This window comes from Heptranchias perlo, chromosome 16 (assembly GCF_035084215.1).
Source record: "Heptranchias perlo isolate sHepPer1 chromosome 16, sHepPer1.hap1, whole genome shotgun sequence".
In the NCBI taxonomy this organism is placed as follows: domain Eukaryota; kingdom Metazoa; phylum Chordata; class Chondrichthyes; order Hexanchiformes; family Hexanchidae; genus Heptranchias; species Heptranchias perlo.
In genome coordinates this window covers 64,358,489-64,369,100 of record NC_090340.1, presented here as the reverse complement: position 1 = coordinate 64,369,100, position 10,612 = coordinate 64,358,489, and the positions used below count along the sequence as shown (strand labels likewise).

The following is a 10,612-nucleotide window of genomic DNA, read 5'->3' as shown; positions in this document are numbered from 1 at the left end:
TCTTTTTTAAAATTCATATTAAATTCTAAGTCTGCAACAGCGGGCATTTTAAACGTTTAATAATTAGGAAAGGGACAAACTTCAAGAACTGGATTTGAAGAACTTTATTGAGTCTATACGAGGTTTTCCTGAAATTCTTCCTTTGTATCACAATTAGTGTCATTACTCCACCCTCCCCCCGCAAAATATACAGACTCCTTTATCTGGCCTGGCCGCGGGACTGAATCGGCCCATGAACATTTCCCCATGAACATTTCCCCATGGACATTTCTCCATTTCATTCTGTTGCTGTTTCTCAAGTCTTCTCTCTCCAGAATTCCCAGCTGCCCCCAACAAAGGGGTAAAAGGGGTGAGGGGGAAGCACTGTGCCAACACAGACTCGATGCCCATGGACCCTGTGAGGCACCACAGCCTACATCATGATATGGCCGAACATGTGGAGCAGGACTGGATTCAAGGTCACTGGACCAGGACTGGATTCAAGGTCACTGGACCAGGACTGGCACCGAATTCAAGGTCACTGGATCAGGACTGGCACCGGATTCAAGGTCACTGGACCAGGACTGGATTCAAGGTCACTGGATCAGGACTGGCACCGAATTCAAGGTCACTGGATCAGGACTGGCACCGAATTCAAGGTCACTGGATCAGGACTGGCACCGGATTCAAGGTCACTGGACCAGGACTGGCACCGGATTCAAGGTCACTGTATCAGGACTGGCACCGGATTCAAGGTCACTGTATCAGGACTGGCACCGGATTCAAGGTCACTGTATCAGGACTGGCACCGAATTCAAGGTCACTGGATCAGGACTGGCACCGGATTCAAGGTCACTGGACCAGGACTGGATTCAAGGTCACTGGATCAGGACTGGCACCGAATTCAAGGTCACTGGATCAGGACTGGCACCGAATTCAAGGTCACTGGATCAGGACTGGCACCGGATTCAAGGTCACTGGACCAGGACTGGCACCGGATTCAAGGTCACTGGATCAGGACTGGCACCGGATTCAAGGTCACTGTATCAGGACTGGCACCGGATTCAAGGTCACTGTATCAGGACTGGCACCGGATTCAAGGTCACTGGACCAGGACTGGCACCGGATTCAAGGTCACTGGATCAGGACTGGCACCGAATTCAAGGTCACTGGATCAGGACTGGCACCGAATTCAAGGTCACTGGATCAGGACTGGCACCGGATTCAAGGTCACTGGATCAGGACTGGCACCAGTAAAAGCTCCTGAGACCATGAAGTTAACAGGATTGGACAGAGAGCTGGGAGCGCAGACCCTTTGTGCAGAATACGGAGCCGTGGGCCATGCGGGGTCGAGGGTTAGGACAATGGCCCCTCGGGCCTGAGGCTCCATCGCTCTATGGAATCCGACTCGGCCGTCCAAACTTCCAGAGTTCGCTGAATTGAAGGAGTCTGAGTGGGGAGGGGAGGGGAGGGGGGGGGGGGACATGGAGCTTTGCCTCTCTGTCCCACAAAATCTTTAACAGAACCATCGGGGAAGAGTGGGCCAGTCTGGGAATCCAATCAAAAGCAGATTGTTGGCCTTGAAAGGGTTCAGGAAGGTGGGAGAGGACAACACGGGATGAGTTTGCTTTCGGGAATTTAAGTCGTGAGGTAATGTTAAGGAAGTGAGGTTTGTTCCCTTCAGAAAAGGGCAAACTTTGAGGTGATCTCATTGAAGGTTTCAGAACTCTGCAGGAAGTTGGCAAAACTGATCCAGGAAAAATTGTTCCCTGTGGAGTAAGATTCAAATTCCAGGGATCACACGTTAAAAATGAGGAAATTAGGAGTAAGATGGTAAATCGGGGGGAGCTTATTCACCCAGAGTGTGGGATTACAAGGAATGGCACTGAAGGGGACAATATTAATGGGGTTAGGGGCAAACTAGAGATGCTTCTGGAGAGAGACGGGATTGAAGGTTTTGGTGGATAGGTGGGATTGGGTTGGGGAGAAGGTGGGTAGGCGGGGTTCGGGGGAGAAGGTGGGTAGGCGGGTTTGGGGGAGAAGGTGGGTAGGCGGGGTTCGGGGAGGGAGAAGGTGGGTAGGCGGGGTTGGGTTGGGGAGAAGGTGGGTAGGCGGGGTTCGGGGGGGGAGAAGGTGGGTAGGCGGGGTTCGGGGGGGGAGAAGGTGGGTAGGCGGGGTTGGGTTGGGGAGAAGGTGGGTAGGCGGGGTTCGGGGGGGGGAGAAGGTGGGTGGGCGGGGTTGAGGGAGAAGGTGGGTAGGCGGGGTTCGGGGGGGGGAGAAGGTGGGTCGGCGGGGTTCGGGGGGGGAGAAGGTGGGTAGGCGGGGTTGGGGGAGAAGGTGGGTAGGCGGGTTTGGGGGAGAAGGTGGGTAGGCAGGGTTCGGGGGGGGAGAAGGTGGGTCGGCGGGGTTCGGGGGGGGAGAAGGTGGGTAGGCGGGGTTCGGGGGGGGGAGAAGGTGGGTAGGCGGGGTTCGGGGGGGGAGAAGGTGGGTAGGCGGGGTTCAGGGGGGGAGAAGGTGGGTAGGCGGGGTTCGGGGGGGAGAAGGTGGGTAGGCGGGGTTCGGGGGGGGAGAAGGTGGGTAGGCGGGGTTCGGGGGAGAAGGTGGGTAGGCGGGTTTGGGGGAGAAGGTGGGTAGGCAGGGTTCGGGGGGGGAGAAGGTGGGTAGGCGGGGTTCGGGGGGGGAGAAGGTGGGTAGGCGGGGTTGGGTTGGGGAGAAGGTGGGTCGGCGGGGTTCGGGGGGGGAGAAGGTGGGTAGGCGGGGTTGGGGGAGAAGGTGGGTAGGCGGGTTTGGGGGAGAAGGTGGGTAGGCAGGGTTCGGGGGGAGAGAAGGTGGGTCGGCGGGGTTCGGGGGGGGGAGAAGGTGGGTAGGCGGGGTTCGGGGGGGGGAGAAGGTGGGTAGGCGGGGTTCGGGGGGGGGAGAAGGTGGGTAGGCGGGGTTCGGGGGGGGGGAGAAGGTGGGTAGGCGGGGTTCGGGGGGGGGAGAAGGTGGGTAGGCGGGGTACGGGGGGGGAGAAGGTGGGTAGGCGGGGGGTTCGGGGGGGGAGAAGGTGGGTAGGCGGGGTTCGGGGGGGGAGAAGGTGGGTAGGCGGGGTTTGGGGGGGGAGAAGGTGGGTAGGCGGGGTTCGGGGGGGGGAGAAGGTGGGTAGGCGGGGTTCGGGGGGGGAGAAGGTGGGTAGGCGGGGTTCGGGGGGGGAGAAGGTGGGTAGGCGGGGTTCGGGCGGGGAGAAGGTGGGTGGGCGGGGTTCGGGGGGGGGAGAAGGTGGGGTGGGCGGGGTTCGGGGGGGGAGAAGGTGGGTGGGCGGGGTTCGGGGGGGGGAGAAGGTGGGTAGGCGGGGTTCGGGGGGGGGAGAAGGTGGGTAGGCGGGGTTCGGGGGGGGGAGAAGGTGGGTAGGCGGGGTTCGGGGGGGGGAGAAGGTGGGTAGGCGGGGTTCGGGGGGGGGAGAAGGTGGGTAGGCGGGGTTGGGGGAGAAGGTGGGTAGGCAGGGTTCGGGGGGGGGAAAAGGTGGGTAGGCGGGGTTGGGGGAGAAGGTGGGTAGGCGGGGTTCGGGAGGGGGAAAAGGTGGGTAGGCGGGTTTGGGGGAGAAGGTGGGTAGGCGGGGTTTGGGGGGGGAGAAGGTGGGTAGGCGGGGTTCGGGGGGGGAGAAGGTGGGTAGGCGGGGTTCGGGGGGTGGGAGAAGGTGGGTAGGCGGGGTTCGGGGGGTGGGAGAAGGTGGGTAGGCGGGGTTCGGGGGGAGAAGGTGGGTCGGCGGGGTTCGGGGGGGGGAGAAGGTGGGTAGGCGGGGTTCGGGGGGGGGAGAAGGTGGGTAGGCGGGGTTCGGGGGGGGGGAGAAGGTGGGTAGGCGGGGTTCGGGGGGGGGAGAAGGTGGGTAGGCGGGGTTCGGGGGGGGAGAAGGTGGGTAGGCGGGGTACGGGGGGGGAGAAGGTGGGTCGGCGGGGTTCGGGGGGGGAGAAGGTGGGTAGGCGGGGTTGGGGGAGAAGGTGGGTAGGCGGGTTTGGGGGAGAAGGTGGGTAGGCAGGGTTCGGGGGGAGAGAAGGTGGGTCGGCGGGGTTCGGGGGGGGGAGAAGGTGGGTAGGCGGGGTTCGGGGGGGGGGAGAAGGTGGGTAGGCGGGGTTCGGGGGGGGGGAGAAGGTGGGTAGGCGGGGTTCGGGGGGGGGAGAAGGTGGGTAGGCGGGGTTCGGGGGGGGAGAAGGTGGGTAGGCGGGGTACGGGGGGGGAGAAGGTGGGTAGGCGGGGTTCGGGGGGGGAGAAGGTGGGTAGGCGGGGTTCGGGGGGGGAGAAGGTGGGTAGGCGGGGTTTGGGGGGGGAGAAGGTGGGTAGGCGGGGTTCGGGGGGGGGAGAAGGTGGGTAGGCGGGGTTCGGGGGGGGAGAAGGTGGGTAGGCGGGGTTCGGGGGGGGAGAAGGTGGGTAGGCGGGGTTCGGGCGGGGAGAAGGTGGGTGGGCGGGGTTCGGGGGGGGGAGAAGGTGGGTGGGCGGGGTTCGGGGGGGGAGAAGGTGGGTGGGCGGGGTTCGGGGGGGGAGAAGGTGGGTAGGCGGGGTTCGGGGGGGGGGAGAAGGTGGGTAGGCGGGGTTCGGGGGGGGGAGAAGGTGGGTAGGCGGGGTTCGGGGGGGGGGAGAAGGTGGGTAGGCGGGGTTCGGGGGGGGGAGAAGGTGGGTAGGCGGGGTTGGGGGAGAAGGTGGGTAGGCAGGGTTCGGGGGGGGGAAAAGGTGGGTAGGCGGGGTTGGGGGAGAAGGTGGGTAGGCGGGGTTCGGGAGGGGGAAAAGGTGGGTAGGCGGGTTTGGGGGAGAAGGTGGGTAGGCGGGGTTTGGGGGGGGAGAAGGTGGGTAGGCGGGGTTCGGGGGGGGAGAAGGTGGGTAGGCGGGGTTCGGGGGGGGGAGAAGGTGGGTAGGCGGGGTTCGGGGGGGGGGAAAAGGTGGGTAGGCGGGGTTCGGGGGGTGGGAGAAGGTGGGTAGGCGGGGTTCGGGGGGTGGGAGAAGGTGGGTAGGCGGGGTTCGGGGGGAGAAGGTGGGTAGGCGGGGTTCGGGGGGGGGACAAGGTGGGTAGGCGGGGTTCGGGGGGGGGAGAAGGTGGGTAGGCGGGGTTCGGGGGGGGGGGGAGAAGGTGGGTAGGCGGGGTTCGGGGGAGAGAAGGTGGGTAGGCGGGGTTCGGGGGGGGGAGAAGGTGGGTAGGCGGGGTTCGGGGGGGGGAGAAGGTGGGTAGGCGGGGTTCGGGGGGGGGAGAAGGTGGGTAGGCGGGGTTCGGGGGGGGGGGGGAGAAGGCGGGTAGGCGGGGTTCGAGGGGGGAGAAGGTGGGTAGGCGGGGTTCGGGGGGGGAGAAGGTGGGTAGGCGGGGTTGGGGGAGAAGGTGGGTAGGCAGGGTTCGGGGGGGGGAAAAGGTGGGTAGGCGGGGTTCGGGAGGGGGAAAAGGTGGGTAGGCGGGGTTGGGGGAGAAGGTGGGTAGGCAGGGTTCGGGGGGGGGAAAAGGTGGGTAGGCGGGTTTGGGGGAGAAGGTGGGTAGGCGGGGTTGGGGGAGAAGGTGGGTAGGCGGGGTTCGAGGGGGGAGAAGGTGGGTAGGCGGGGTTGGGTGGGCAGGTGGGTAGGCGGGGTTGGGGGAGAAGGTGGGTAGGCGGGGTTCGGGAGGGGGAAAAGGTGGGTAGGCGGGTTTGGGGGAGAAGGTGGGTAGGCGGGGTTCGAGGGGGGAGAAGGTGGGTAGGCGGGGTTCGGGGGGGGAGAAGGTGGGTAGGCGGGGTTCGGGGGGGGGAGAAGGTGGGTAGGCGGGGTTCGGGGGGGGAGAAGGTGGGTAGGCGGGGTTCGGGGGGGGGGGGAGAAGGTGGGTAGGCGGGGTTCGGGGGGGGGGAGAAGGTGGGTAGGCGGGGTTCGGGGGGGGCGAGAAGGTGGGTAGGCGGGGTTCGGGGGGGGGAGAAGGTGGGTAGGCGGGGTTCGGGGGGGGGAGAAGGTGGGTAGGCGGGGTTCGGGGGGGGGGGGTCGAAGGTGGGTAGGCGGGGTTCGGGGGGGGAGAAGGTGGGTAGGCGGGGTTCGGGGGGGGAGAAGGTGGGTAGGCGGGGTTGGTCAAACAGTGCACCGAGTTGAAGTTTGAAGTGTCCTGATTGTTGACACTGCGGGGACAGAGCGGGGATCTTGCTTACGCTGTATTGGCTAGTCCATAATGTTAACTGTAATTCAAGCTTGGATCAGATCAGTCCTTCAGGCTGAGGGAAATCGAAAAGATCCCAAACAGGGCCCAGTCGGTCTGATGCTCTCGATCCCGGACTCTCCCAGCTTCCTTCCGGCGGTTAGATGGACTTCTCCATAAGCTCTACTGGACTCTACCGATTTGATCCCTAAACGGAAAATGTCAGAATATCTGCGTCTTCAGCAAATCTTTTTTTTTTCCTTTTTGTTTTTGGCAAAACCGTTGCTACTGTCCTTGTTGGTCACGGTTTGGTGACAGCTGGTCGGCAGTAGGTCTTGGGGCTCGTTCCAGGCCCAATCCGGGGTCAGCTATGCATTCCGGAACTTTCTGTTTGGATTTGGGGGCAGATGAAGTTGCCCATTTTCTTCCGGAGTTTCCTCTTGTGGGTAAACGACAAAACAGAACTTCTGTCCAGAAAACGTAGTTGATTCTGAAAAATGACAACACATGGACCTGGGGTCAGCAGCAGGAAAGATTGTTGTGCTTAAAGTTTTCATCGACACTCTGTATTTTACTGGTACAGAGCTGCAACAATGGGCTCTTACTGCTTTATACCAATCTTACTGCTTTCCTTTTTCTCTAAGTTTCTCTCCTTTCCTTAAAGAGGGTGATCTAATCGAGGGGTTTAAGATGATTAAAGGATTTGATAGGGTCGATAGAGAGAAACTATTTCTCTGGTGGGGGGAGTCCAGGACAAGGGGGCAGAACCTTAAAATTAGAGCCAGGCCGTTCAGGGATGAAATCAGAAGGCACTTCTTCACACAAAGGAACATGGGGAGGCCATTCAGCCCTCGAGCCTATTCCACCATTCTATTCGATCACGGCTGATCTGTATCTCAACTCCATTTTCCTGTCTTTGCTCCATTTCCCTCGATACCCTTACCCAATAAAATCTATCGATTTCAGTCTTGAAAGCTCCAATTGACCCCCAGCATCAACAGCCTTTTGGGGGAGAGAGTGCTCTTTGTGTGAAAAAGTGATTTCAGTTTTGTACCTGAACGGCCTCTCTCTAATTTTAAGATGATGCCTCTTGGTTTGGCCTCCCCCACCAGAGGAAATTTTCAAGACTGAGATCGATAGATTTTTATTGGGTGAGGGAATCGAGGGATATGGAGCAAAGGCGGAGTTGAGGTACAGATCATCCGTGATCCAATTGAATGGAGGACAAGGTGTGAGGGGCTGAATGGCCTCCTCCTGTTCCTATGTTCCTGAAGCCGAGGGAGCGCCGCGCTGTCGGAGGGTCCGCGCCGAGGGAGCGCCGCGCTGTCGGAGGGTCCGCGCCGAGGGAGCGCCGCGCTGTCGGAGGGTCCGCGCCGAGGGAGCGCCGCGCCGTCGGAGGGTCCATTTTCGGATGAAACATTAAACCGGATGAAGCATTTGCTGGGGGACAGTTACACAGAAAGAAAGACTTGCAATTCTATAGTGCCTTTCACGACTTCAGGACATCCAAAAGTGTTTTACAGCCAATGAATTATTTTTGAAGTTTAGTCACTGTTGTGATGTAGGAAATGCAGCAGCCAATTTACTCACAGCAAGATCCCACAAACAGCAACAAGATAATGACCAGATAATCTGTTTCAGTGATGTTGGTTGTGGGATAAATATTGGCCCAAGACCTCGGTGAGAACTCCCCCCTGCTCTCCTTCAAAATAGTGGCCGTGAGATCTTTTTACATCCACCTGAGAGGGCAGATGGGGCCTCGGTTTAATGTTTCATCCCAAAATGGACCCTCCGAAAGCGCGGCGCTCCCTCAGCACGGCCCCTCCGACAGCACGGCCCCTCCGACAGCGCGGCGCTCCGACAGCACGGCCCCTCCGACAGCACGGCCCCTCCGACCAGCGCGGTGCTCCCTCAGCACGGACCCTCCGACAGCGCGGCGCTCCGACAGCACGGCCCCTCCGACAGCACGGCCCCTCCGACAGCGCGGTGCTCCCTCAGCACGGACCCTCCGACAGCGCGGCGCGCCCTCCGACAGCACGGCGCTCCCTCAGCACGGACCCTCCGACAGCGCGGCGCTCCCTCAGCACGGACCCTCCGACAGCGCGGCGCTCCCTCAGAACGGCCCCTCCGACAGCACGGCCCCTCCGACAGCGCGGCGCTCCCTCAGCACGGCCCCTCCGACAGCACGGCCCCTCCGACAGCACGGCCCCTCCGACAGCGCGGCGCTCCCTCAGCACGGCCCCTCCGACAGCACGGCCCCTCCGACAGCGCGGCGCTCCCTCAGCACGGCCCCTCCGACAGCGCGGCCCCTCCGACAGCGCGGCGCTCCCTCAGCACGGCCCCTCCGACAGCGCGGCGCTCCCTCAGCACGGCCCCTCCGACAGCGCGGCGCTCCCTCAGCACGGCCCCTCCGACAGCACGGCCCCTCCGACAGTGCAGCGCTCCCACTGCCCGGGAGTGTCAGCTTGGATTATGGGCTCAAGTCTCTGGAGTGGGACTTGAACCCACGACATTTTGATCCTTTGACCGAGAGGGGGGAGAATGGAATATTCTAACGGGGCTGTTGCTGGGAACTCCCTTGGGGCCGGCACAAAGGGAATCTCGGCCCACTGGGCAATTGGGAGCTGCAGAGCTGCACTTCCCTGAACCAGCCAGCAGATGGCAACTGAAACTTGGATGTAGATCCTGAACTGCTCTGGGCCCAACTCCGGACCGGCCCCGGTGCGGTTACGGTGGGCCCCGGCCCCGGTCCGGTTACGGTGGGCCCCGGCCCCGGTGCGGTTACTGTGGGCCCCGGCCCCGGTGCGGTTACGGTGGGCCCCGGCCCCGGTGCGGTTACTGTGGGCCCCGGCCCCGGTGCGGTTACTGTGGGCCCCGGCCCCGGTGCGGTTACTGTGGGCCCCGGCCCCGGTGCGGTTACTTTGGGCCCCGGCCCCGGTGCGGTTACGGTGGGCCCCGGCCCCGGTGCGGTTACTGTGGGCCCCGGCCCCGGTGCGGTTACTGTGGGCCCCGGCCCCGGTGCGGTTACTGTGGGCCCCGGCCCCGGTGCGGTTACTGTGGGCCCCGGCCCCGGTGCGGTTACTGTGGGCCCCGCCCCGGTGCGGTTACGGTGGGCCCCGGCCCCGGTGCGGTTACTGTGGGCCCCGGCCCCGGTGCGGTTACTGTGGGCCCCGGCCCCGGTGCGGTTACGCTGGTCCCCGGCCCCGGTGCGGTTACTGTGGGCCCCGGCCCCGGTGCGGTTACGCTGGGCCCCGGCCCCGGTGCGGTTACGCTGGGCCCCGGCCCCGGTGCGGTTACTGTGGGCCCCGGCCCCGGTGCGGTTACTGTGGGCCCCGGCCCCGGTGCGGTTACTGTGGGCCCCGGCCCCGGTGCGGTTACGGTGGGCCCCGGCCCCGGTGCGGTTACGGTGGGCCCCGGTGCGGTTACGGTGGGCCCCGGCCCCGGTGCGGTTACGGTGGGCGCCGGCCCCGATGCGGTTACGGTGGGCCCCGGCCCCGGTGCGGTTACTGTGGGCCCCGGCCCCGGTGCGGTTACTGTGGGCCCCGGCCCCCGGTGCGGTTACTGTGGGCCCCGGCCCCGGTGCGGTTACTGTGGGCCCCGGCCCCGGTGCGGTTACTGTGGGCCCCGGCCCCGGTGCGGTTACTGTGGGCCCCGGCCCCGGTGCGGTTACTGTGGGCCCCGGCCCCGGTGCGGTTACTGTGGGCCCCGGCCCCGGTGCGGTTACTGTGGGCCCCGGCCCCGGTGCGGTTACGGTGGGCCCCGGCCCCGGTGCGGTTACTGTGGGCCCCGGCCCCCGGTGCGGTTACTGTGGGCCCCGGCCCCGGTGCGGTTACTGTGGGCCCCGGCCCCGGTGCGGTTACTGTGGGCCCCGGCCCCGGTGCGGTTACGCTGGGCCCCGGCCCCGGTGCGGTTACGCTGGGCCCCGGCCCCGGTGCGGTTACGCTGGGCCCCGGCCCCGGTGCGGTTACTGTGGGCCCCGGCCCCGGTGCGGTTACTGTGGGCCCCGGCCCCGGTGCGGTTACTGTGGGCCCCGGCCCCGGTGCGGTTACTGTGGGCCCCGGCCCCGGTGCGGTTACTGTGGGCCCCGGCCCCGGTGCGGTTACTGTGGGCCCCGGCCCCGGTGCGGTTACGGTGGGCCCCGGCCCCGGTGCGGTTACGGTGGGCCCCGGTGCGGTTACGGTGGGCCCCGGCCCCGGTGCGGTTACGGTGAGCGCCGGCCCCGGTGCGATTACGGTGGGCCCCGGCCCCGGTGCGGTTACTGTGGGCCCCGGCCCCGGTGCGGTTACTGTGGGCCCCGGCCCCGGTGCGGTTACTGTGGGCCCCGGCCCCGGTGCGGTTACTGTGGGCCCCGGCCCCGGTGCGGTTACTGTGGGCCCCGGCCCCGGTGCGGTTACTGTGGGCCCCGGCCCCGGTGCGGTTACTGTGGGCCCCGGCCCCGGTGCGGTTACTGTGGGCCCCGGCCCCGGTGCGGTTACTGTGGGCCCCGGCCCCGGTGCGGTTACTGTGGGCCCCGGCCCCGGTGCG

At 65.1% G+C, this 10,612-nt stretch overlaps 1 protein-coding gene across 1 annotated transcript in view; it reads right to left on the bottom strand.

Annotated features, from left to right (window-relative positions):
- Positions 1–6,456: 6,456 nt before the first annotated feature.
- LOC137333442 (large neutral amino acids transporter small subunit 2-like) overlaps positions 6,457–10,612 on the bottom strand; it is a 59,632-nt gene continuing 55,476 nt past the window's right edge. The window contains exon 11 of the mRNA XM_067997592.1: positions 6,457–6,578. Coding sequence (XP_067853693.1) covers positions 6,457–6,578 — 122 coding nt within the window. The remainder of the gene's footprint in view (positions 6,579–10,612) is intronic.